We start from the raw sequence: 24,009 nt of genomic DNA on the forward strand, positions 1-24,009 counted from the left end.
TATTTTGTCATCCGATTTAATTATGATCAATTAATAGTTGTAGTATTTTTTGAACTGTCAGATTTTTAAATTTCACAAAGATTCCCGCGCTTTTTTTTATCTTGTGTAACGATAGCTTATCATTTGAATTTATAATTATTATCATTTAAATGATAGTTAAGTAATTTAAAAATATAATAAAATAAAAAAATAAATTTTTATTATTTATTGTGAAATTAAATAAATAAAATATGAGGGCAATTATGTGTACCGACTGTAATAGTATTATTGTTATATGATACAAGATGGCAGCAAAGTTAAATAATTGACGCCGGATATAGTTTGAGTCGAGCGCTGTTTTCTGGAGCTGAGTCTTTTGATCCTCTGCCATCATGGGTGAGTTTTGTCAATTTATAATATTTATTTTTATCAAATTACATCCGCGAATAAACTAAATATTTAATCAATAAATTATAATACAAATCTTTAATTATCGATTGTTTATCAAAATATTTATATATTTTTGATTATTTAACTTTAGTTTTATTGTTAAACGCAACTTAGACAATTGTCAGAGGTTATGAATTCGTTGATCATTTCTATCAAACGTGACTGCTGATAAAAATAAATTTGTAATTTTAAAACTGTCTTCAAAATTACAAGTGATCTAGTGCTGATTTGTTTGTTAAGTGATTTTTTATCCATCAATTGATTAATTAATTAATTTGATTTCAGGTATTTCGCGAGATCATTATCACAAACGAAGGCCCACCGGAGGTAAACGAAAACCTCTTAGAAAGAAGAGGAAGTTCGAATTAGGTAGACCTGCTGCCAACACCAAGCTCGGTGCCCAGAGAATTCACACCGTAAGTTTATACTTCTTTTCAATAAATCATTTATTAATTGACTTAAGAATATTCTCAAACAGTATTCCCCACATTTTAAAAATATTCAATGACACAATTATAAGAACCGTATTGAAATTTTGGCAATAAAACATAACAACGTTGAAGCTTTATTTGAAAAAACGGCTACGTAGTGACAATTTTACCGAGACGGATTTTTAAAAAAATTATTTACAGTTGATATCAATTGGGAGTTGAACGAAATTTGAAAAATAAACTTCAGTTACTTTGTAATTTTGTATAAATTTTTTAGGCTTGATAACAACTGTGAGTAATTTTTTTTGGTATTAATTAATTAAATATTAATACTGTAATTCACCGCCTGAGAATGCTTTTGATCAAATGTCAATCATACTGTTTTTATGATAGACATCCTAGTGTTTTGGGTTGCTATCTTTGACTAATTATTGTTCCAATTTAAATTTCAATTTACTTAAGAAAGTTAATGAAAATAAATAAATAGATCACAAGGAGTCAGGGCACGATAAAAATCAGAACATCAGCTTTGATTTAATTGTAAGTTTCGTCCCTTTATTGGGACTTCCCAGCATCTTATCAATTCATACTCCTTTACATATTGAAAAAACATGAATCGAAGCTTATGTTATGACTTTTACTTTGTCCTGACGCTCTGTGATCTGTTTACTTATTTATTAAAAATTTTTGAACATGAGATAAAAGATTAATGTTAATTGAAATTTTGAAGGTTCGTACTCGTGGAGGTAACAAGAAGTACCGTGCACTTCGTCTTGACACCGGTAATTTTTCATGGGCAAGTGAGTGTAGCACCCGTAAAACTCGTATCATCGATGTGGTCTACAACGCTTCTAACAATGAACTTGTTAGAACTAAAACATTGGTAAAGAATGCCATCGTTACTATCGATGCTACTCCATTCAGACAATGGTATGAAAGCCACTACATTTTACCATTGGGACGCAAACGCGGAGCTAAACTTGTAAGTTCATTTACTTTATTGATTAATTAATTACTGTTAATTTTATAAAGGGAGTCAACTAACTGATTAAAATCATTTATTGTTGATAGACTGAAGCCGAAGAGGAGATTTTGAACAAGAAAAGATCCAAGAAAACTGAAAACAAATACAAGGCAAGACAGCGGCTGGCTAAAGTTGAACCAGCATTGGAAGAGCAGTTCGCAACTGGACGTGTGTTAGCCTGTATTGCAAGCCGACCAGGTCAATGTGGTCGTGCTGACGGTTACATTTTGGAAGGCAAAGAACTCGAGTTCTACATGCGTAAAATAAAAAGTAAAAAAGCCAAGTAATGTAACGGCTAATAAACAAGTCTTCGAAAAAATGATAATACTTCGTTGTTTTTTTTTTATTTTATTATAAATACTTAATTTTTAATTCATTGAATTGACAAATTAAATGCTTAATTAATTAAAAAAATGTCCATTGAAGCAGTAGAAAAAGTTATAGTTGGGATATATTTTTATAATTCATCATTTATTATTTTATTAAATTTATTTATCTATGCTCCACGTACATTTGAAGAATTTGATTGAGCACTCGGTAATAATGTTGGCATAACAGGCTCTTGTTGCGATTGATGAGCATTATTTGTATGAGTATTAGGATTAGCACCATGAGGATTTGATTGTAATTGTTTGTGATGAGTACATTTACTCATGTGACTTTTCCAGTGCTGCTGTTGGCACGTTGGGTTGCAGTAAGACGTATTCCAGCAGCAATAATAAAATGCTTCTTGCCAGCACGAAGCACACCATTGTTTTGCTTTAGTTTCTAGAATATAGCGAGCTTTTTCATCGTTGACTTCTTTACGGATTTCTTCAATCGCCCGCAATCTTTCAACCTCCAAACTCGCTCTCATTTCCCTCAAAGTTCGATCTAAATAATTAAATAATTAGTTATGTCAGATTTATTATCAATTACAGTACAACCTGGTTATAAGTTACTTAGGTGCTACCAGAGAAAAATTTTTTGGAAATGGTTTTTCGTTACTACTATTTTTTACTTGGCGATTACTCGGTTTTATGCATGTGTGTGTCGTGTTTGTGTTTGTACCTGCGATCCTTTTGTGTTAGTTGATGTTTATCATTAATCTACGTACATTCCCCGGGGTATCTTCTCAGGAAAACAGGGGAAGAAACCACTACATGAAATTGCTACTATCGACGAATCCATTGCAAGCCGACATAAAGGAAGCCGATGCTTAGGATTCGATGACGAACACGTAGTGACTGTTTGGCACCCAGACGCAAAAGGATTTTTGATCTGATCATCGATTCTAGGGTAACGCTAATAGGGAGCTTATGCTCAATATTTAGCTATGACTATATTATGTAAAAAGTAGGCAGACTTCGGTCTCGTTAGATTAATTAATTAATTATCCACGTATATACTTGATTAACATAAAAGGACTGCAGAAACAATCACTTTCCCGACATTCGAAAACTTTGTTAATGGAACCAAAGCGGGGATACCATTTCGAGACAAGCAAAAAAGTAGAGAGGAAGTAACTTCTAATTAGGTTGTACTGTAATTAATTAATTATAATAAATATATACCTGTATTGTGTTTTATTTCAGCAAGATGTTGCTGATGCTCCCATTTCATACGTTCTATTTCCAACTCCAAGACAAATCTATTAACTTCTTCTTGGCTGTTTGCCTTCCCAGCAGTCTCTTTGATCGCTTCTTCCATCAATTTAGCCATTTGTCGCACTAATTCATTCGCACTACGATTCAATTGAGTGCTCATTGGACCAGCTTCAGGTGGAGGTAATTGATAATTCATTCCATTGTCATTACGTACAACTGGAATATTTAATTTAATGTCTTGTTTATCATTAACTTCTGTTCTATTACTGATTGATGCTGATTTTAAAAACGACCGTGTCGGAATTTGAGGTGGTTTATTAGGAAATGATTTTTTTGCTTTACTCTGTCGTTTTCCGGGAATTGAATTTGATGGCAGACTAATTGGATTATTTACTAGATGGTTAGTTTTTTCAATCGAAATTTCTGGACGAATTGAATTAACTGAAAATGAATTAGTTTCTACTGATTGATTGGCGCCCGTACTTGAAGTATTTTCATCATTAAAAATTTTTTTTTTCTCCTGGTTTTCTTCAATACTTGACCTTGTTACTGGAGCTGCTGGTTTATCTTGTTCTGAATTATGTAATTTAGCAGCTCTGTGTTTGTAAGGACGCATAATAGCTGGTCTATTTGATCTTCCATGGGCATTCATTGACGAATTTGTTTTCCGTAGACTATTTTGTTTATCGTAAATATCTTTAGATCCTAATCTTGTTGGTCTATTAATTTTATGATAATGTTTTTCAGGTGGAATAAACTTTTTAGAAATCCATTTACGTGATTTTATTTTATTTTCTGGTGCATTATTATTTTTAGTTGATGTTTCTGTTGCTGTTGTTGTTGGCTCTGTTGATGAAGTTGTATTATCTTGAGCTGATGAATCTTCTGATTGTGCCTTTAAAGAAGAATCATCATCAACTTTACTTCTAAGTGATTTCTTAGGTCCTCTTTTTTTCGCCATTTTTTTAGCATCGATTGGATTTCCGTCATCATTCATTTTACGTTTTCGTCCTTTTTTCTTCATAATTACCACAGAATCCTTAACAGGAGTCGAGGAACGTAAATTTTTATCATCCAATTTCTCATTAAATGGCACTGAATTTTTAACTGGTGAAGTTATCTCATTCAAACCGCTAGATAATGACTGTGATAACTGATGATTATGATTGACAAATGTCAAATCATATATACACGTCGGATCATACTGGGGTAGTAAAAGTTTTATTTGATTTTCATCATTCGGATTGTACATAGTCCTCGCCGGCGCATATGTAAAAGGTCCAAATGCCATTTCCAATTTTTTACAATGACGATTTATTTCTTTTAGACAGTCTAGCATTTCGTATCGTTTTTTTTTTGGCAATGATGTCGGTGGTTCTTTGGAGAAAAGATAAATATCTTTGGGTGCTATCCAGGCACGGTCGTGAGCTCCAAAGAATCTGACATCAACATGACCAAGTGCATTGACACGGGGCAAAGCTTTTGCCGGCCAAAATGGAAAACCTTTGAGCTTTGCCCAAATAAGTGGATGGGGTTTACTGCAAGCTTCGACAAACCAGGACGGATTCGCTCGTGGTAAATTACGACCACGCGAGTAACAGTCAGGACATGCTTCATACTCAGATACTTCTTGCCTCGCTATTTTGATAATTAATTTTGCTGCGTTAGTTAATTTTGACGTGTCTGCATACTCGCCACCGCCTGTACAAAAATTAAATTAAATTTTATCAACAGTAAATAAAATAATAATTATTTGTTTTAGCCAACAATTCTTACATGTATTAAATACAATACAATTATGTTGTATCCATTTGGCATCAGCCATAAATGCATCAGTGCTACCATAAAGTTTAGCATCGACATTACTCTCCAATAAATTTAAATCCATGGGTTTTACCACGTAGTCCATGTAATTTGGAACTTCTTTCAAGTCAACAGCATTCCAGAATGGCTCTGACTGCTTGAATAAAAAACAAAATACACATTTTTTATTAATTTAAAACCATTGTATAAACTGGTCCAAAGATAATGAATAAGCTTTTATAGTTAACGTACACCAACAAAATGTTTCATACATCCAATTACATATTTTAAGACCAAACAGAGCTGATCAACAGTGATATGGGCCATGGTAGGAGAACGAGTTGATGCATTTTCCGCTTGCAATATACTCGCGCATTCACCACATATCCAATTGTCGGTCGTTGGTGATGTTCCGCCGATGCACTTACGATGCCAAGCACGTGGGCAAGCGCTGCAGTTAGCTTCAACACCGTCTTTATGGCATCTCCAGCAATAGTTGTCTCGATTATTTGTTATTTTTGGATGTTTTGTATTTCTATTTGATTCTTCAGCGAGAGTCACTTGTACTTCATCTCTAAAAATGCATTACACAACTCGAATAAATAATAGTATATTTGTGACAAGGGGTGAAACAAACCGATTTCAGGGGAGGGTAAAGTCGGCTGACTTCACCCGCAGACTGAAATCGTGTTTCGTTCTGAGTTACACACAAGTTAATTTAAGACCAATCGTGTGATCGAGTATTAGCGTAATCATAAATTGTCATTTGGAATTTATAATTAAGCAGAAACTATGATTACTATTTATTATTGACATTAATTTTTACAAAACTTAATCATACTCAGAACTGTCATTTACGTAAATAGAATTAATGGTCTGAAATTATTATTGAACAAATTACAATTATCAAAGTTTAAATTGCGAAAATCTTCAGTCAGCGGGCAGAAACTATTTGTTTGTTTCTGCCCGCTGACTGAAGGCATTCACAATTTACGCGTTTGCTGATATTAATTCGCGGCATTGAGATACTGAAGCTTTAAGTTTCGATGCTGATAAGGTAAAAGACCTAGTACCCCATCAGGGAACTGGCACCCGATCTCTCCATGTAATTGTGTATTTATATTTAGTAAATAAAGACATACAAATACATGAATGATCGGGTACTGGGTCTCTTTACCTTATCATGAAAATAAAATTGATAAAAATATATATATTTCAGGTACTTACGTTGGTGATTTACGTTTTATTTCATCTGTTGTTGATAATTCATTATTGGTATCATCATTACTTTTACAAGTATCACTAAGTACCTGAGAATTATCTAAATTATCATTTTTTTCAACTTTTTCTTCTTCAACTTCTGTGATTTCTTTTGCTTCTGCTACATCTTTTGCTTCTACTACTTCTTTTGCTTCCGTTGTTTCCTTATTTTCTTTTGCTTCTTCTTTGTCACAATCTTTATCATCATCATCATCATCGTCTTTACTATCAACTCCATTAGCACTTTCATCAATAACTAAATTATGACTCCCACTACTAGCATTGTCAATACTACTATCATTTAATTTATCAAACGACTCTGAATTATTTATTTTAGCACAACATTGTGCATCAGAATCACTGTTACTATTAACATCAGGAGTTACCTTAAGATCTGCCTTCGTCACTTCATTTTTACCAGCGTTATCAACATCATGATTTACTGAATTACTGTTTAACTTATCATGTACATCATTATCTTTATTGCCCTCCGTTATTTTTATTTCTAATTCTTTATTTTCACTCTCGATCGTCTCCATTACTTATCAGAATATTTATATAACTAATTAATTTTTACAATAAAATTATCAGTATATTTTTATACAAACGTTTTTATGCGCAAAATCCATAAACGAATATAATTTATTCGTATCCAATATTTTTGATGATTTCTAGTAAATCCTAAAGAAAGAAAAAAAAACAAAAATTAGTAACTATTTAAATATAAATTATTATTCAAAAAAATAACTCTTACCTCAAATTAATTACATTCATACATTAATATAAAGTAGATTACAGATATACAGTAGATACCAGTTTATTTTTAATTAACGGTAAAAAAAAAGATAGAACACAAATTTATAATAATCAACTTAAACACTTAATTGATGTTAATTTAAAATTGATGTTTATGTAAATAACATAATTATTTTTTAATTCTAAAAAAAATTGGTACTTATATTATATTTAATAAATTTCTGAATTTATAGCATGATTTATTTAAATAAAATAAACAAGGCGCAGACTGAGATTATAAAATTTCACAAAATTTTACAGCTTTATATTTTTTTTCTTATTTTTGGAATACAAGGCAAGCAACAAAGTTCGCTTTTTTTAAATTTGGCAACAATGAAATTTTTATGAGTGTGAATGTAGCAGACATCAGACAAATTTTGAATTAATAAAATTAAATTTTAAAAAATGCGCATTTAAAAAATTCAAAAATTGATAAGTGCAGTTTTTATAAATATTATTTTTTAAATTATTTATAATTTTAAATTTGTCTGATGTCTGCTACACATATTTTTTTTTGTTCTAGTGGCTAACGTGACTTGTCTAATAATTATTTGATTTTTTTAAAAACAATAGATTATTGAAAAGAAAATATTTCAAATAATTTCACCTGTAGTTTTTTCAATTTTCTACATGCGCATTTGTATAGATTTTTTTTTGTAATTAATCACATGAAAAAAAAATTCAAAAATTGTTAATTGTCTGCTAACTTCAGGATCATACTAATGAGTGTGAATGCAGCAGATACGAGCCAATTTATAAATTTGAAATAAGTAAATAAATGAAATTTTAAAAAATGCGCGTACCGATTATTTATTTGTCTAAATACCCATTTTTTAATTTTTACTCTACTTAGATTTTATTCATTTATTCTAAAATTTTTAAAATTCCATTTGTCAGCTACATTCACACTCATTCATATTGCAGCTAAAGCTAACTTCAGTTGTCCTGATTATCCCTTCCCTCTAGCGCTGGTTCTCTTCACCATCATCGTTTACGCAATAGTCCACTAAAAATTTTTTCGTGCAGCCCGACCAGACCTGCGACAATATATTTAATTGTTAATTTAAGTAAAGCAATTGAATAAAACGTTGTAACCATGTTACGACTCGTAGCAGGACGTATTGGATCAGCTGTCCGGGGTATCGCTGCTCCAAGATCATCAGCAGCTACTCTTGTTAATTCGACCAGAAATTCATCCCACGGTCCCGAGGAAACCGACGAGGAGTTCGATACCAGATTTGAAAACTACTTCAATCGCAAGGACATCGATCACTGGGAAATCCGTCATGCAATGAATGATTTAGCTGGTAAGTCATCACTGCCTAATTAACTAATTTCTTAATTAATTACTTCAATAAACTCAATTATCATTAGAGGTTATGATGTCCTTTGTTCAGTTATGTAAAAATTATTTTTATACTTTCTATAACTGAATTATTTATATATATATAAAAATAAATAAATGTATGTCGTAGGTATGGATCTTGTTCCCGAACCTAGAATAATAAACGCAGCATTGAGAGCTTGCCGCCGTTTAAATGATTACGCATTGGCTGTCAGATTTCTCGAAGTTGTCAAATACAAGGGTGGAGATCAAGCCCACGTAATTTGGCCATACGTTGTCCAGGAAATAAGACCGACCCTCGATGAGTTGGGTATCCTTACACCCGAAGAAATGGGATACGACAAACCAGAATTAGCGCTCATATCTCCATACGATGTGTAAATCAACAATTAAACTAATTGCTTAAATAACAATATTAAAGAATGAAAAAAAAAAATAAGAATGATTAGTCTTATTCAAGTCACAATAATTAATATTGATACGCATTGGAGTTAGTTAATTATTATAATAAATTCATTGTAATATTTTCTTGTTAAAATATCATTGTGAGTAAATATAATAACGATTTAATAAAAAATAAATCAATAAATTACTAGTGATAAAGGTATTTAAGACAGTAATTAGTTAAATTTCCTTTTACATTTAAGTTGTACATTGATTATTGATAAAAAGTAACAAAATTAAATTAAATATCCAGGATTTTTGATTTTTTTCTTCATGTTTTCTTCTGTTATCGTCATATTATTTCATTTCTACTGAGTTTAATTTTTATTATAATTAATTAATATTTAATTATTTATGTATTTTAATTTTTTTCTTTTGCATATTTGTTTTTTTCTTTTTTCTTACATTTAAAATAACAAAAGCAAAGTGGGCGACACACAGAATATTTACAAATTACATTACATGAGTACACTGTTAATTCGTTATAGTCATAAACATACATATTAAACTTATTGTTATCATTATTATTATTATTATTATTTATTTTATAATCATAAATATGTATAAATATTTCAAGTTAATGACACGATATATCTGCGTAATGAATTTTTACTTAAATATTTAAATTTACAGGGTGGCTGAATAGTTTCAATGATGGTTTAATTTAAAAAATTAATCGGTTCTAGAAAAACCACAGTGTGAATCTAATCACTTACGATTTAAATTAATTTTATTAATGGTAATTAATGACAACGTAATTAAAATTTTTTAAAAAATGATAAAATAAAATTGCACAAAATATTGACATTTTTGTTGTATTTATTTTTCTATTGATTCTTAGAGATAATTATTAATAATTAAAAAAATATTTAAATTAAAAAAATTAAAATTATAATTTAAACTGAATACGAATTAAAAAATAAAAAACAAAAATATATTAAAAGTCTTATCCTATTTGTACCCGTCAGAAATGCTTAGTCTTCCTATCGGTGCTATAAAACAGATTATGAAATTCTTATAATTACTGCAATTATAATAGTGAATTACACTATTTATTATTTCAATTACTTGTTACTTAATTTATCTATTTATTTATTTCTCTACGAACCAACTAAAATTTTTTAAATATTTACTGTATTGTTTTTTTTTCTTTTTTTTAATTACTTCTAATTATTTTTAAATAATTATCATTACAACAATTAAAATAATTTAATTAGTCGTTTGATAAATTTTCAAAAAAATAATTCAAAACAATGATAAAAATAAAAACAATAAAATTTATCTCGTATCCAGAGTAATTAAATTTACGCATTTGAATTATTTAAATTGCCACATATTCCCGGCATATTTTATACTCTGGATTAATTATTAAACGAGTTAAATTATTTAAATTCATTCGTTAAGTCTACAGTTAATTATTTTTTCATAAACTGTTAAAGTTATTTTATTTATTTATTTTTTTCATTTCTAATTAATTATTCATTTATTTAATATTTTAAAATATGTGAATCTAATTTTCGAAGACTGTTTCAACGTAAATTCTTAAAGATTCACTATTTATCAATTATTTATTCAAATATAATTATTTCACACGTTGCCATATATTTTTTACGTTCCCCCGGTTATTGTAATAATATATATATTTATATTTATAACTTGTGACTAGATTTAATTATTAGACCTATGTAAAATGTACTAATTTATTTACCAGGGAACGTTAAACATAAATGGCATTACTACAATCTTAAAAAAAAAACTTTTAAAAATCATTACTCACAAAACAGAACGGAAAATAAAATAAACAAAAAAAAAATAATAATTTTTTGAATTTAAAATATTTTTAAAACAACTGTTAATAATAAAGTACAATATTTTTAATAATCATAATAATTCTTAAAGTCTAATCGAATGATTTTTTTTATAACATTCATCATTTCTCTTTACCATAATCATCACCATCAATAAAACACATTACAGTAATACATTTTTTTTTTCTAATTATTATAATAAGATCAAAAAAAAACTAACCACGCTTTAACATGCACACTCATCAGATTGTTTATTATTTTTATTTTTAATTAAATTTATCAATCATTGTCTGTTTTTAATGTCTTTTTATTTTTAAAATCTCTCCTTAGTTTTATAAGCAGAGATAGTGTAGAGTTACTGTGCAATTAACACAGTAATTAGTACTGAATTATTAAAATTCGTACTTCTATAGTCATTTGCCGTATTTCCATTGAAATAATTATTATTACAATGATCGTATGTAACGATATTAATAATAAAAATCATTCCGACAAGACTATAGAGTAAACCTCGCTTCATTCGGGACTTGATACTGTTTGCTGTTGCTGGCTGTCTTCGTCTTTTATTATTTCGCCTTGCATTGCTTTTGTCAACGCATTAGCATCCTTGAGTGATATCACTTGTAACACTTGGTGTTCACCATTAGCATTTATCATCGTCATCGGATGACCCTGAATAGTAACAGCTTCAATAGTCTCTCCATTTCCCGGTTCAACTTTTGGAACTTGTACCATTGGTGTGACCATTTGAACGGTACCATCACTTTGGATGTTAGCCACCATTGTTTGGTACATACTTGCTGATACTGGTACTGTGATCACACCGGACACTGAGACTGGATAGCCTGCAACACCGAAATTACCGTCCGTTTTCTTACCCGCGATTTAAGGATTCATTTTATTTATAATTTTTTTTTTCTTATTTTATTTTATTATTTTATCCAAATCTTTTATTCAATTAAACTTGGACCCGATATAAATAATAATTACTATACTAATTATAATTAAGAATTATAATAATAATAATGATATATCATGCGTGAAATAACGTTGATAACTAAACACATAAATTATAAACATTTCAAGTCTATTGTTTGATAAAAACAAATACACAAAAGAAATTATTATTATTATTATTTTAATTTTGCTTAATTTTTTTTTAATCAAATAACAATAAGCAATTATTGAATACGGTTCTAATTAAATAAAACACTTAAAAATTAAAAATTACACATTATTATTGATTAATAATTTTAATAAATGTAAATTGTAATAAATTTAACGCCTGAATAAACTTAATAAGAAAAAATATTTAAATTTATCTACAAATAAGAATAAAGAGAAAAATAATAATATTGAATGTAATTATTTAAAATTCCCGTTTTAAGTGATCAAAGTAACTTTGGTTGATTTTCGATGGCAAACAAAAACAAAAAAAAAAAAACAAAAAAAAAAAACAAAAAAAAAAACAAAAAAAAAAAAAACAAAAAAAAAAGTAGCCTGTATTTTTTTTTGTGATCTAGAACACTCTTTGGTACTTCATGCAAAACTGATTACTCGGTCTACGAAACGAAAAAAAATCCGTGAGTAAAAAAGAAAATTGAAGGTAAATCTGTTTACAGCTATTAAATTAGCCCTTAAAAATTAAGTATTTAATATATTATGTAATTAATTATTCATTTAATATTGTGTAATCATAAAGGGTTTAATTCGTCTCGCTATCTTATGAGATATCTTCTATCTGGTTCCTTTTATTTAGTTTTTTAACCCTCTCTCGCTTTCACTTAATTAGAGTAAAATTATAAAGAATCCATATATCGATCCACAGCCTATTCTTCTATTGTGATGAACTATTTTTATTTATATAAAAAATAATAATTGTTTTACAAGGCTAACTGAACATTTGATTGTACTGTTTGGTTATTAACATTGTACATTGTACTGTTTATTTTTCATTATATATATCTTTTTTTTTTTATTATTATTATTTAAGTATTATTTATGTACACTTCATTTATACAAATCGATAAATGCTATTTTTCGTAACTTTATTATATTTTTAATGTCTAATTATTTAATTCTGTCATTATCGCGTGTTTTAAAATTCTAAATCATTTGTTTATTTATCTGTCACGAATTTTTAATAAAAGAAACACATAAACAAGATATATAATCTTTGACACGTAAAGATGTTTTTTTTAAATATATATGGCTTGTAGATATCAATAAGACAATGGACTCTCCAAGATGTAATTAACATTACTTCTAATTTTTTAATCAATACGTGATAGTATTTACAGTACGAAAAAAAAAAAAAAAAAAAAAAAAAAAAAAAAAAAAAAAATAAAATAAAATAAAAAAAAAAAAGCTACTTTGGAAAAAAAATGAAAGAAAAATTCTACTTCGTTGGATGAAGTAATAAAATTAGAAAAAAAAAGTAAGAACAATTAAATTGAAAAATATCTCATTCTAAGATAGATCGCTGCAGGCAGCATGCAAAATAATAAGGGGTCCTGAACCAATTTAAGTGAATCACTGCTCGAGTAGTTCCTGGCCGGCGACGGTGCAGAGCGTATAGAAAACAGTTTTACCATGTCCATCTTCTCCTGTGAGAATAATTTGACCGTCTTGACCCAGTGTTGCTTCAGTGACACTGTTAATGTCAACAGAAACACTGCCTTCAGCACCTCCTACTTCACCAATTGTTTGAACGTCACCTTGACTCGTATGAATCTATATAATATATTTCATTTCATTTTTATAATCAGTAATGAAACAATAATTATTTATCAATAATTCAAAATTCAATTTTATTAGGCTGAATGAGGTAACGTACAGTGGCAACACCCTGAACTTGTGCAGTTGTACCATCGGGCAATGTTATTATCGGATTACTTGGATCTACTTGAATAATTGATACAGTTCCATCGGGATTCGATATCGTTTGTAAAACAGTTGTTGGATACTGTGTTGTCATCTGTAATTAATTTTATCGAATATAATATTGTAATACAGGTTTATATATAATATTCAAATATATATAGTAAGTTATAATAATGTAAATAATAAAATAAATAACGTAATTCAACATAGGGAAACTGAACACCTAATCAAATGTTAAATAAAACGAATAAAAATAATAGGAAATAATAAAAAATGAAATAATAATAATAATTGAAAAAATTAATGAATTAAAAAAAAGTTAATGCTCAAATAAAAAAAAAATAATAATAAAAATATTAAAAAACAAATAACAGTGAACAATTATTGTTATTTTTTTAAAAAGTCGCTCACTAGCACCTGAGTGGCAGTGGCAAGAGATGTAGGTGACGCGGAAAGAATCTGTTGTGGCGAAGAGTTTCCCTTAGATGAACCCGTGCTGCTAAGCCGAACAACTCCCACCGTTTGTTGCTGCTGCTGTTGTTGTTGTTCATTTTGTCCTTGACTTGATGATGCATGCGACGAATGTGGTGTCGTCTGCTGAACCAAAATATTTGATTTATCGTCGTCTTCATTGAAGGCTGGTAACAGATCCTCTCTTCCATGAAATTTGTAACAATTTATGACTATTTGTCTCAGCGCATGCGTCCAAGAAATCTGAAATATGCATACATACACATATGTTATGGATATTAGCGGGTGCATTCATTGATATTTTTTTCACATTTAAGGTAAGAGACTTAGTACCCGATTAGGGAACTAGATCTTTTATCTCATGTGAAATTAAAATGATAAATAATAAATATTACCTTTTGTTTTTCATCTTCAGACCTTGCATCCATACGTACATTTGCCCATGGCAATTCTTTTGGCCACCATGGTGGTCGTGTACTTTCTCTACCCCAACCTGGTTTACCTCTACCTGTAGAATACTTTAACATCAACGGTATAAATGCCCTGAGCTGTGCTTGTGTCATTTTTTCAACTGGTGTTGGTATCCCATCAATAATTAATGGCGGTAATTCATATAACGATGGATCATCTTGAACAGGTGGTGGTGCTTGTTGTGCTAATGCGCTCTCTAATTCTTCCATAATCATTGATTTTAAATTTTTAACTACATCTTCAAGAGGCTTTGCTCCAAATACTTTGTAACTACTATTTGGTTTTCCAGGTGTGGCTACTAATACTATTGCTTGTTGACCGACTCGTGTCGCAAATTCATCTATGGTTTGCTAAGTAACATAATTAAATTTATATTTTAATTGTCTAATAATTGATTTTTTAAATAAATAGTAATAACTGATAACTTACTCTGAGTTTTCTTAATAAACGATTTTGTTGGCGTTTTCTAATGCTGGGATTTGTTTCAAAACTGTGTGGTCTTTTTCGTTTTTTAGCTGATACGATTGCTGCTGCAGCGGCAACACCAACAGGTCCTAGATTTATTTTAAGGTGAAGAAAAAAAAATAAATTAAATTAGAAAATTTTGAATAATATTTACATTGTCAACATAATACAATAATAATCACGCTAATATAATGATGTGGAAATAATAAAGTAATAAAATACATTCGATAAATTGAAAACATTAAAAAAAAAAAAAAAAGCATAAGCAAGTAGTGATACTGAACGTGCACACGATTCAATAATAATAATGATAATGAAAAAATATTCTAACTCAAATTATCTAACAGTTGTAAAATGATTTTGAATAAATATCAAAATCAATCATTTCCTTTTTTTTTTTTTTTTTAACGATATAAAAATGAATGAAGAAGTAATTGAATGCAATTTAAAATAAAGACACTTAAATGAAAAAATAAAACTAAATTTAAAATAAATTAACTAGCAATTTATATATAACAGTAATTAAAAACAAAAAATACATATGCAATAAATTAACAAAAAAATGCACACAAATAAAAATAATTTAGTAAATACAAAACATTTATGTAAACAATAAAAATTGTTTACATATTTATAAAAAAAATTCTTACTGGATCTCTTGTAAATTTGCTTTTTTTTGTCATCAAACAACAATTTGTTTAATTAAATTATGATTTTTAAATATATTTAAAAAGTCAATCTTTCTTTCGGACTTTGAGATAAAAAGTAATATATGATATTAGAGAAGAAAATCATATATGAAAAAAAGCAAAAAAATGGAAATCACCATTAGCGCATTTGTATTGCCAACCTGCAGCGGCGAGCTGGGCCGTCACATCGTCATCCATAGCTTGTTGCATGAGGTCACCATCGTCATATGCCTCTGATCCACTGCTAGGCTCATCATCGTCGTCGTCCGTCAGTCGGTCCATTCGATCCATGTTGCCAGATTCAGTGCTCGGCAATGAAACCATCCTCCTTCTCTTTATCACCTCCAGCGTAGCGGATTTTTGTTTTAATATTTTTTTATAAATTATCTTCTTCTCCTCCAATTAACGGATTTGCAAGGGCCCACCAGAACTCTATGTCAGCCTTGGATTCCAACCAACGTACATCACCAGGCCCTGTCGAGTGAATAAAAAATATAAAATAAATAAAATCGATTAAAGTCAACAGCTGTAACGACAGCTTGCCTGTAAAATAATTAAACTATTGATTTTCATTCGGATCTTGTTTATTTTTTTTTATTTTTATTCCTAATCGATTACAACACTGGGCTAATAGTGTTCAACCTTGATACCTATGGTTTCTCTGAGTCATTCTTAGAACCCCTAGCATATGCCGTACGTAAGCAAACCCCTCCTTCGAATAATATACTTTACATTTTACAATATTGACCTACGGGGTGCGTACATTATTTATTTATTTTTTTTTTTTTTTTTCACTCAGTACGTCAATCAATTATTCAAGTACACAAAGTATATGCATATATATGTATACTTTGATCAAGTCATTAGTAAATTAGGGCACGAGTAGACTAGCTAAAATAGTTAATATATATCTGGTAAAAGTAAACTATTATAATCGTTGAAAAATATATTTTCCGAGGGAAAAAGAACACGCAATGGTAGATCGCAGGGGGTTGGGAACGAGGGTCGATGAACTGGCTAGGGAAAATAGACCTTAAGTACTCGTTGGTTGAGTGATGTCTAAGACTCAGCTCAGCAACAAGGGGTGAGTTATGATATAGGGGTTGTTGGGATGGGGTAACTTGATATTCAGGCAAATACCATCTTCCTGATAACAACATATAGACCAGACAATCGACCTGGATGTCGTCATCAAAGTCATGACAATAGCTGTTGTTGTAGTAGTAGTAGCAGCAATAATGTATAGAATAGAGAAAAAGTGATGCGTGGATTGACCAAGGAATACCTACATGTTGGAAGATGGTATCATGCTGATGAGCCTGATGACGGCAGGCTACTGTCAAGTGTCTCGTGTCCTGACAAAACTAAAAGTAGCAAAGTAGACTCACACACAAAGAGTATCATGATCGCGCGCACGATTATTAGCGAACGTAAAACGGCGCGTTTATTCGAAGAATGGGGGGCAATGAAAATGCGCAGGGCACACGTTTGGTTGAAAAGTAAACGGAGTTTACAGAACCGCGGGGGCCGCAAAGCTCATGACCAAGGAAGCCGCGAAGCCATGGAGCAGGCCCAGTTGAAATCGGGAGTTGCGTACGCACCTTGTGTGGTCCGTGAGTGGTCACCGCCGATCAGAAGCACTGAAGCTCAGGGGTATTGCGTCTGCGGAGAGGCCGTCGTCAGCAGCAGCAAGCGGTAACGCGCTAATTTTACACCACGCCCTAACCACGTTGTTCTTGTTGTTGTCCGCGTCGTCGTACCACTAACATTTCACAGAGGTTCACTCCTAAAATATTTGTTTTTATAAATTATTATTATTTATAACAATTATCAATTAGAATAACAACAACGGCTCGGACCCAGAACCGCGGGGAAACGAACGCGGCACCCTGTAACAACGTCTCGGCAACACAACGCGCACAACAGACACCATGGCCAGTTTTGCCAACGTCAGCGGCAGCGGCTTCATGTATCGATCGATTACGCGGGCCCTTCATCCATCTATCTGCTATAGGTATACACCACTTGGTAAAGAGCTACTTGCTACTCGTTCCTTGTTACTCGCTCTCTGCTCTTCTCTACCCAACAACTCCAGCACACACGAGCAACAACAAACGCGGGGTTATACACGGCACACGGCCATTTTGAGTGAGTCTGCGCATTAAAACCACCCACCATACTACTCCACCAATAAATCATCTACAGATTACATTTCCAATTATAAAACAATACCTAAATATTTCAATTTATACTTACATTATATTTTTATGCTTATTAATTATTTTAACTTACCAGACAACTACGGAATCTTGGCGTATAACCAACAGCTACAAGTGAAACACGAACACCATATACATGTATACGGGCCTGCAATAATTTCATTGGTTGATATTGTCTGGGGTACGCGTCATGGCGTCCTCATTATCTGCTATTCCATTGGTTCCTCAAACACGTGACGTATTATGTCAGCCATACAATTTATTCCGTTGATTAATATAAACTACTGATCAAGACTAACCTAACGTTTATATTTTTCTCTAGTAATTCAATCGCAAAACCTAAAGATTGCAGAAAATTTTATCAAATTGCGCGAATTCGCACAACAATATTTCATCAGTTATTTACATACTGGCAAAAAAAGTTTTTGAAATTTTTTTTTTGTAATTTTATTCGAAAAAACACTGGAATTTTAATTGTTACACTTTTCTCCTGACAATTATTGTAAGCATTATTTTATTTACTTGTTATTTATTTAATTGTCAAAGTTTTTTTTTTCTTTTTCTTTATTTTAATAATGAAAATTTTTTTAAAATTTGACGATTGGTATCATGAATCGATTGCGTTGTAAATGCGTAAAAAATATTTTTTTTTATTATGTTACTAATATTTTATTTATTATACAACTATTTATTTAACAAAATATATAAGAATTAATAATAATTTTTATTTATTTTTTAATATCTTAATTAAGGAAATGGTGTAAAGTAGCTTTACATATCACATCTGAATCAGGATAACATCACAAAAAAATTAAAATTACAATTAAAAATAATAATAGTTATAATTGTAATGAGTTTTATCGTAGTTAAAATCAAACTGATAATTTTTACTGGTAATAACGATGATGACAATTTAAGTTATTACTCATACTCCTATTTATCCATCTGATGGTACAAAAATATAAAATACTGGATGAGAGAGTTATTACTATTATAACTATACACTTAAAAGTAAAACATTATAGAGTTTGAGTGCTAAGCCCATGGTTTATTTTTATTACACAATTTACCAAACCATCCGGCATCGCACAGACACGTGTTGTCAGGTTGACAAGTTCCATTTCTACATGCTCGTGTGCACGCTGATCTCTGGGGCGATCTTCGGCCTATTTCACAGTGATCACCTTTGAAACCATTTGGACATCTACAGATATTATTTCCTTTACATTTGCCGCCATTTAGACATGGTATTACACATTTTGCTGAAAAAAAAAAAAAAGCAAAATTACTGTTTACTGTTAATTTATGTCGTAAGTACGTTTGTTGTCATTAATGACATTTTTAGATGTACCTGAAGATCGTGTTTTTCGCGAAACGAAATGAAAAGTAAAAAAACTACTGGATCTAGATTTCGGAAATGTTTTGCTTAGGTGTTAGTATGTCAACCAAAAATTGCAGCCACCCACAATTACCCCCAAGTCACTCTTAAGCAGTTGAATTACATACATTTTTTTCATTTGCAAAAAACATTCAGATCTTTAGAGACATATTTTTAGACAATGCCCCCCTCGATTATTTAAAAATAATGACCCCTAACTGTCATAAGTGTATTTACATTTTATCAATTAAAAAGGGTCTATAGTAATTTGTGTCCAAGTTTTTCTGTCAAACGAAAGCTCTAAATGCAAAATTGAGAGGAAGCTTGATGCATTACTCTATAATATAGCAATCTATGTTTTCATTTTCCAAAATGTTTATTTGTTGAAGAGAAAAACGCGAACAAAGTTTCTATTTACTGTGTAAGTGCAACAAGGATAGTACCGTTCATCGCCTCGAGTGTGATAGAGAAAAAAATTCAGACCTCTCTTAATTAAAAAAAAAAAAAAAAAAAAAAAAAAAAACAAAGTTAATGCATTAGTTGAAAAAAAAACAACGCAGTTACAATTTCTCCAATAATTTCTCCAATTAATAAAATTTTAATACGGTTATGACATTTAAAATTTTTGAAAAGTGGGGAGAGAGCACTATCTGGGAATACCTTTAATGCCTGGCTCCCTGTTTAGTTTTGATTTTAGTTTAGAGAGGGAGAGACAGTAATGACGGTACATCAATAAATTCTTTTTAAATCAAATATCAATGGTGGTAAAATCATAAAATTTATTAATAATAATTTAAATATTTTTCTGATCGCTAATAAAATTTATTGCAATTTATCTAGATGACCTTTCGATTTGTTTATCATCATAATATATCATTTGCACTATAAAATAGTTTTGTTTTTCTATGAAATTTTGTAACATTTAATATTCAATATATTGAAAGAGAGTAGGGAGAAATTGAGTAGAGGACTTCCCTTAGTAGAAGGGAACTAACAAAAGTAATAAAAAGGATAATATTGACACGCTAACCTTTTAGGGTAGATGGCTGTTAAGAAAACTAAAAAGATTGTATATTTATAAAACCTCCTGAGTATAGATTAGTGGGGGCTGGGTCTGATGAATAAGCTACCGAAACGTTGGCCAAATCAATAATAACAAATGTCAATAAATATAGCAATCGGTCAAAACAGTACTTTTTTTTTTGTCACTTTATAGATTATATCAATTGACGATGATTAAATTAAAATAATTTTGAAATTGTGGCTAAAAATTAAGCAATTTATTCATGATATTCTATATTTTTTTTTAAAGACTAGTCATGTTATTAATATACTTACAAAATTCGCAGTGTAAACCAAAATATCCTTTTGGGCATTCACAAGTATCTTTTTGAATACATTTACCGCCATTCAAACATTTTTCTGTGCAAATTCCTATAATTAAAAAATTTCAATTAATAATTTAATTGCAGGAGAAAATGTTAAAATTAGGACGTAATGGAGTACGTTTTGCTAGTTCAACATCCGTTGCAACGGCAGATACCAAAGCAGCTAAACTTATCGATTCAATAATACGAGTAAATCATGCTGGGGAATTAGGAGCTGACAGAATTTACGCTGGACAAATGGCTGTCTTAGGTAATATCAATTATTTGGTATTTAATTAAATAGAATAATGTTATTGAGTAAAAAAAAAAAATGATTAGGCAAATCATCAGTGGGTCCAACGATTGAACACATGTGGGATCAAGAGAAGAAACATAGAGAGAAATTTGAGGAGCTGATTCGAAAGTACAGAGCAAGACCAACAGCTCTGCTTCCAATATGGAATGTCGCGGGATTTGTTTTGGGTGCTGGTACAGCGCTTATGGGTGAGAAAGCCGCGATGGCTTGTACAGTAGCCGTTGAAACTGTTATTGTTGAACACTACAATGATCAATTACGTGCATTAATGGAGGATAGTAATAAAGACAATGGTGTTGATGAAGAATTATTAGAGACCATCAAAAAATTTCGCGACGAAGAACAGGAGCATCATGATACGGGAATAGATCTTGGCGCTGAACAAGCTCCGCTTTATGACGCTCTGACAAAAATTATCAAAGCAGGATGTAAAACTGCTATTGCGATATCTAAAGTCGTATAAATTTTAGCGACTGCTTGTTTATATTATAATTTAATTGATGCTCACGAAAGACTGTTATTGATGAAATATTATATTGTATATAGTACTCAAACTACTTTTAAAGTATAAAAATAAATTAAAACGTACAAGATAAAGTCAGTTATTTATGTTTATCTCATTTAAAAAGTAAAAAAAAAAAAGTAAATATATTTACCGCCTTCGCAATAAGGTCCTTGGAAACCAGGAGGACATGAGCATACTCCTGGTGCAGTACAATTACCGCCGTTCATACAAACTGGGTAGCAAAGGGCTTTTTTGCAGTGCGGTGGACCCATGTAACCATCAGGACATGGTCCTGGATTTGGTTCTGAAATAAAATAGATTATCATTAGCTAAATATATCAACTTGTTATTTAATGTTGAAGAACAAATTATAACTAGTGTGGGATTATTTAGTCTTTTTATATTTTTTTAGCATTAGAGTAACACATGCAGAGATTATTATTAATATTAATTTAAAATTAATTATTTAATTAATAAATTTTGATCATAAAGCATGCAACAAATTGGTGGTGATATGATTACTGGTGATACAGAACTGTATGTGTGAGTGGAGAAGTGGTGATCTTGGGCGCGACTGACGCACTCACCGCGCACGGCGCATTCTTTTCTCAAGTTGAGACGTAGGGGAGTCCCATTTAGCGGTTTACCCTTGCGCGTCTCAATGATCAGTCCAATGCTAAATTGTACTACTCCTGAGCTATTGCCAGAGCAGGTCAATAAAATGCTGAATTCTTAAAATAATATTTACCATTAATTTATATTCACTTAATTAATAATATTAATGATGATGATAATAACTGATTAAATTACCTTTAGGTCTTTTAGGCACACGACCTTTTGTTTTTATGGTGATCGATGGTGTTTTTAATATCGACTCGTCAAGTGAAGACAGACGATAAAAATTGTAATAATATTTTTTAACTCCAGACTTCCATGTAAAATTAACATAAGACACTTCACTGGGAATTATCGGTAATTTATTCTCTAATTCTGGGTCCAGCAAATATGACAGCACTCTGCCTTCAGTTATTGCATAGATTTCCATCTCCAATCCTGTAAGAATTTAAAACTATCAGTCTATCATTTGACGCAAAATTGATTATTTTAAATTTATGATTATGATTTACTTTTATTACAGGGAAAAAAATGAGCTCACCGCTAAACATTTTAATTTGCTGTCGATCAATCCAAAGTGATATGTCACCTTCAGGCTTATGAGGATTACCCGTGCGATGATGTCTGGCAATTACCTGTTCAGTATGAAGAATTACTGTAGCAAGAGTAGCAGCGACAGCCGCGAGGATGACATGCGAAACCCACGGCATTTCTCTTTGTAACAGGTGTTTTATCGGTAGCAGTAAAATAATAAGGATGTTAATGATGATGATTATACTTCACTGATTAACTTGTTTTATGATTAAGCTACTCAAGTAGCGTTAAATTTAAAATTTCACGGGTACTTTATTTACCTGTTGTGTTGAAGGAAGAAGAAAAGGATGGTGATGATGATGGTGAGAGAAGTGGAGGTGAAGGTGATACTGGTGATGTTGATGTTGATAGAGTGAAAGAGTAGGAGGAGGAGGAAGCGTGAACCAAAAGACTAGTAAGACAAGTGGGTGGGGGTGGGGAGATACAGAGAATACAGAGTGGATGTCCACAGGAGATGATGGAGAAATGGGGAGCGTGTCGACACGTTCACTGCGGCTAAGTAACTGACTGACTGACTGACTGACTCAATGAGAAAAGGCCTGCAGGCTGTGTTTCGTGCTCTCGCACCGCCCGAGATCCCTATCTACCAGTTCCATCCAATATATCAGGATAAGGGTGTGTGCACACTGTTGCACACCGGCGAAAAACTCCCGCTGCGGTACACCAGTCCCACGAGACAAGACAAGACAAGACAGCAAAAGATAAAAAAGTAAAAGGCTACAACCAAGAAAAAAGATCAAGACGTAGTTCCTTTTGCTATTGAACGTCAACAAGACAATTTTTCACATCGTGAAAACTTTATACCTAATTTTGATTTAGAAAAAAAAAACCTTTTATGCCTTTTGACACTGGTTGAAAAAAACATAAATATATGTCTATTACTGTTATTATTATAATGAGGATTAATAATAATATATTGATGGTAATGGCGTTGAAATTATTTAAATTTGCTAAACAGGTTCGCGTGTAACGAGATGAGTTGGTTGTAATAATAGTGGTATGAAGCTGTTTGTATATATTTATATTTATATATATATTTATTTATTTATACGTAAAAAGAAGAGGGTGTCCGGGAAATTGAGAATCCGGCTGCGAAGTGACTGCGGATTTA

The 24,009-nt window shown here is 30.9% G+C and overlaps 6 protein-coding genes across 17 annotated transcripts; 3 read left to right on the forward strand and 3 right to left on the reverse strand.

Moving 5' to 3' along the window:
* The first annotated feature begins 274 nt into the window (after positions 1-274).
* On the forward strand, positions 275-2,209 carry LOC103573149 (40S ribosomal protein S8). The gene is made up of 4 exons (XM_008552090.3): positions 275-375; positions 715-845; positions 1,591-1,842; positions 1,932-2,209. Exons 1-4 carry the CDS (start codon positions 372-374, stop codon positions 2,169-2,171), a joined length of 627 nt encoding a protein of 208 aa, XP_008550312.1. The 5' UTR covers positions 275-371; the 3' UTR covers positions 2,172-2,209.
* Positions 2,210-2,278: 69 nt separating this feature from the next.
* Positions 2,279-7,594, reverse strand: LOC103573148 (protein kinase C-binding protein 1). Of its 2 annotated transcripts, none has more exons than XM_008552089.3 (6): positions 7,288-7,594; positions 6,501-7,214; positions 5,526-5,847; positions 5,247-5,430; positions 3,438-5,171; positions 2,279-2,757 (listed from the first exon to the last, which is right to left on the reverse strand). In XM_008552089.3, the coding sequence occupies exons 2-6, from the start codon at positions 7,070-7,072 to the stop codon at positions 2,381-2,383; spliced, it is 3,189 nt and encodes a 1,062-aa protein (XP_008550311.1). In that variant the 5' UTR covers positions 7,073-7,214; positions 7,288-7,594; the 3' UTR covers positions 2,279-2,380. The 2 variants fall into 2 exon arrangements, with proteins under 2 accessions (XP_008550311.1, XP_053597379.1); XM_053741404.1 differs by having other exon boundaries at positions 5,247-5,427; positions 7,288-7,593.
* A 700-nt stretch (positions 7,595-8,294) lies between these two features.
* Positions 8,295-9,280, forward strand: LOC103573147 (cytochrome c oxidase subunit 5A, mitochondrial). The gene is made up of 2 exons (XM_008552088.3): positions 8,295-8,635; positions 8,804-9,280. Exons 1-2 carry the CDS (start codon positions 8,425-8,427, stop codon positions 9,052-9,054), a joined length of 462 nt encoding a protein of 153 aa, XP_008550310.1. The 5' UTR covers positions 8,295-8,424; the 3' UTR covers positions 9,055-9,280.
* Positions 9,281-11,042: 1,762 nt separating this feature from the next.
* Positions 11,043-18,278, reverse strand: LOC103573143 (DNA-binding protein P3A2). 5 transcript variants are annotated; one of them, XM_008552074.3, is made up of 8 exons: positions 18,197-18,278; positions 16,042-16,378; positions 15,180-15,304; positions 14,675-15,100; positions 14,226-14,522; positions 13,762-13,902; positions 13,517-13,658; positions 11,043-11,770 (listed from the first exon to the last, which is right to left on the reverse strand). In XM_008552074.3, the coding sequence occupies exons 2-8, from the start codon at positions 16,226-16,228 to the stop codon at positions 11,442-11,444; spliced, it is 1,647 nt and encodes a 548-aa protein (XP_008550296.1). In that variant the 5' UTR covers positions 16,229-16,378; positions 18,197-18,278; the 3' UTR covers positions 11,043-11,441. The 5 variants fall into 5 exon arrangements, with proteins under 5 accessions (XP_008550296.1, XP_008550298.1, XP_008550295.1 ...); XM_008552076.3 differs by lacking the exon at positions 18,197-18,278 and adding an exon at positions 17,506-17,595 and having other exon boundaries at positions 16,066-16,378; XM_008552073.3 differs by lacking the exon at positions 18,197-18,278 and adding an exon at positions 17,506-17,595.
* LOC103573145 (5-demethoxyubiquinone hydroxylase, mitochondrial) lies at positions 17,514-21,789 on the forward strand. 4 transcript variants are annotated; one of them, XM_008552081.3, is made up of 4 exons: positions 18,280-18,368; positions 18,446-18,625; positions 20,974-21,139; positions 21,208-21,789. In XM_008552081.3, the coding sequence occupies exons 3-4, from the start codon at positions 20,980-20,982 to the stop codon at positions 21,645-21,647; spliced, it is 600 nt and encodes a 199-aa protein (XP_008550303.1). In that variant the 5' UTR covers positions 18,280-18,368; positions 18,446-18,625; positions 20,974-20,979; the 3' UTR covers positions 21,648-21,789. The 4 variants fall into 4 exon arrangements, with proteins under 4 accessions (XP_008550304.1, XP_008550303.1, XP_008550301.1 ...); XM_008552082.2 differs by lacking the exons at positions 18,280-18,368; positions 18,446-18,625 and adding an exon at positions 17,514-17,599; XM_008552079.2 differs by lacking the exons at positions 18,280-18,368; positions 18,446-18,625 and adding an exon at positions 19,351-19,433.
* On the reverse strand, positions 18,843-23,251 carry LOC103573146 (protein shifted). Of its 4 annotated transcripts, none has more exons than XM_008552087.3 (7): positions 23,010-23,251; positions 22,846-22,939; positions 22,500-22,742; positions 22,226-22,420; positions 21,841-21,993; positions 20,840-20,935; positions 18,843-19,385 (listed from the first exon to the last, which is right to left on the reverse strand). In XM_008552087.3, exons 2-7 carry the CDS (start codon positions 22,853-22,855, stop codon positions 19,159-19,161), a joined length of 924 nt encoding a protein of 307 aa, XP_008550309.1. In that variant the 5' UTR covers positions 22,856-22,939; positions 23,010-23,251; the 3' UTR covers positions 18,843-19,158. The 4 variants fall into 4 exon arrangements, with proteins under 4 accessions (XP_008550309.1, XP_008550307.1, XP_008550306.1 ...); XM_008552085.3 differs by having other exon boundaries at positions 22,846-23,018; positions 23,159-23,235; XM_008552084.3 differs by having other exon boundaries at positions 18,845-19,385; positions 22,846-23,251.
* Positions 23,252-24,009: the final 758 nt, after the last annotated feature.

The sequence above is a fragment of the Microplitis demolitor genome, chromosome 8, assembly GCF_026212275.2.
Source record: "Microplitis demolitor isolate Queensland-Clemson2020A chromosome 8, iyMicDemo2.1a, whole genome shotgun sequence".
NCBI classification, from domain to species: Eukaryota; Metazoa; Arthropoda; class Insecta; order Hymenoptera; family Braconidae; genus Microplitis; species Microplitis demolitor.

Coding starts and splice junctions, on each gene's coding strand:
- LOC103573143 (XM_008552074.3), bottom strand. CDS start 16,228: ATGGTTTCATTGCCGAGCACTGAATCTGGCAACATGGATCGAATGGAC. Junction 13,903..14,225: donor CTCTTGCCACTGCCACTCAG/GTGCTAGTGAGC, acceptor AATTAATTACAG/ATGACAACACAGTATCCAAC. Junction 13,659..13,761: donor AAGTTCAGGGTGTTGCCACT/GTACGTTACCTC, acceptor TATATTATATAG/ATTCATACGAGTCAAGGTGA.
- LOC103573145 (XM_008552079.2), top strand. CDS start 19,368: ATGGTATTACACATTTTGCTGAAAAAAAAAAAAAAGCAAAATTACTGT. Junction 19,434..20,973: donor GTTTACTGTTAATTTATGTC/GTAAGTACGTTT, acceptor ATTTAATTGCAG/GAGAAAATGTTAAAATTAGG. Junction 21,140..21,207: donor TGGACAAATGGCTGTCTTAG/GTAATATCAATT, acceptor AAAAATGATTAG/GCAAATCATCAGTGGGTCCA.
- LOC103573146 (XM_008552085.3), bottom strand. CDS start 23,014: ATGCCGTGGGTTTCGCATGTCATCCTCGCGGCTGTCGCTGCTACTCTT. Junction 22,743..22,845: donor GCAAATTAAAATGTTTAGCG/GTGAGCTCATTT, acceptor AAATTCTTACAG/GATTGGAGATGGAAATCTAT. Junction 19,386..20,839: donor TGGTTTACACTGCGAATTTT/GTAAGTATATTA, acceptor TTTTTTTTTCAG/CAAAATGTGTAATACCATGT.
- LOC103573147 (XM_008552088.3), top strand. CDS start 8,425: ATGTTACGACTCGTAGCAGGACGTATTGGATCAGCTGTCCGGGGTATC. Junction 8,636..8,803: donor TGCAATGAATGATTTAGCTG/GTAAGTCATCAC, acceptor TGTATGTCGTAG/GTATGGATCTTGTTCCCGAA.
- LOC103573148 (XM_008552089.3), bottom strand. CDS start 7,072: ATGGAGACGATCGAGAGTGAAAATAAAGAATTAGAAATAAAAATAACG. Junction 5,431..5,525: donor GTATGAAACATTTTGTTGGT/GTACGTTAACTA, acceptor TTTTTATTCAAG/CAGTCAGAGCCATTCTGGAA. Junction 5,172..5,246: donor TTGTATTGTATTTAATACAT/GTAAGAATTGTT, acceptor ATTTTTGTACAG/GCGGTGGCGAGTATGCAGAC.
- LOC103573149 (XM_008552090.3), top strand. Junction 846..1,590: donor GTGCCCAGAGAATTCACACC/GTAAGTTTATAC, acceptor GAAATTTTGAAG/GTTCGTACTCGTGGAGGTAA. Junction 1,843..1,931: donor GCAAACGCGGAGCTAAACTT/GTAAGTTCATTT, acceptor TATTGTTGATAG/ACTGAAGCCGAAGAGGAGAT.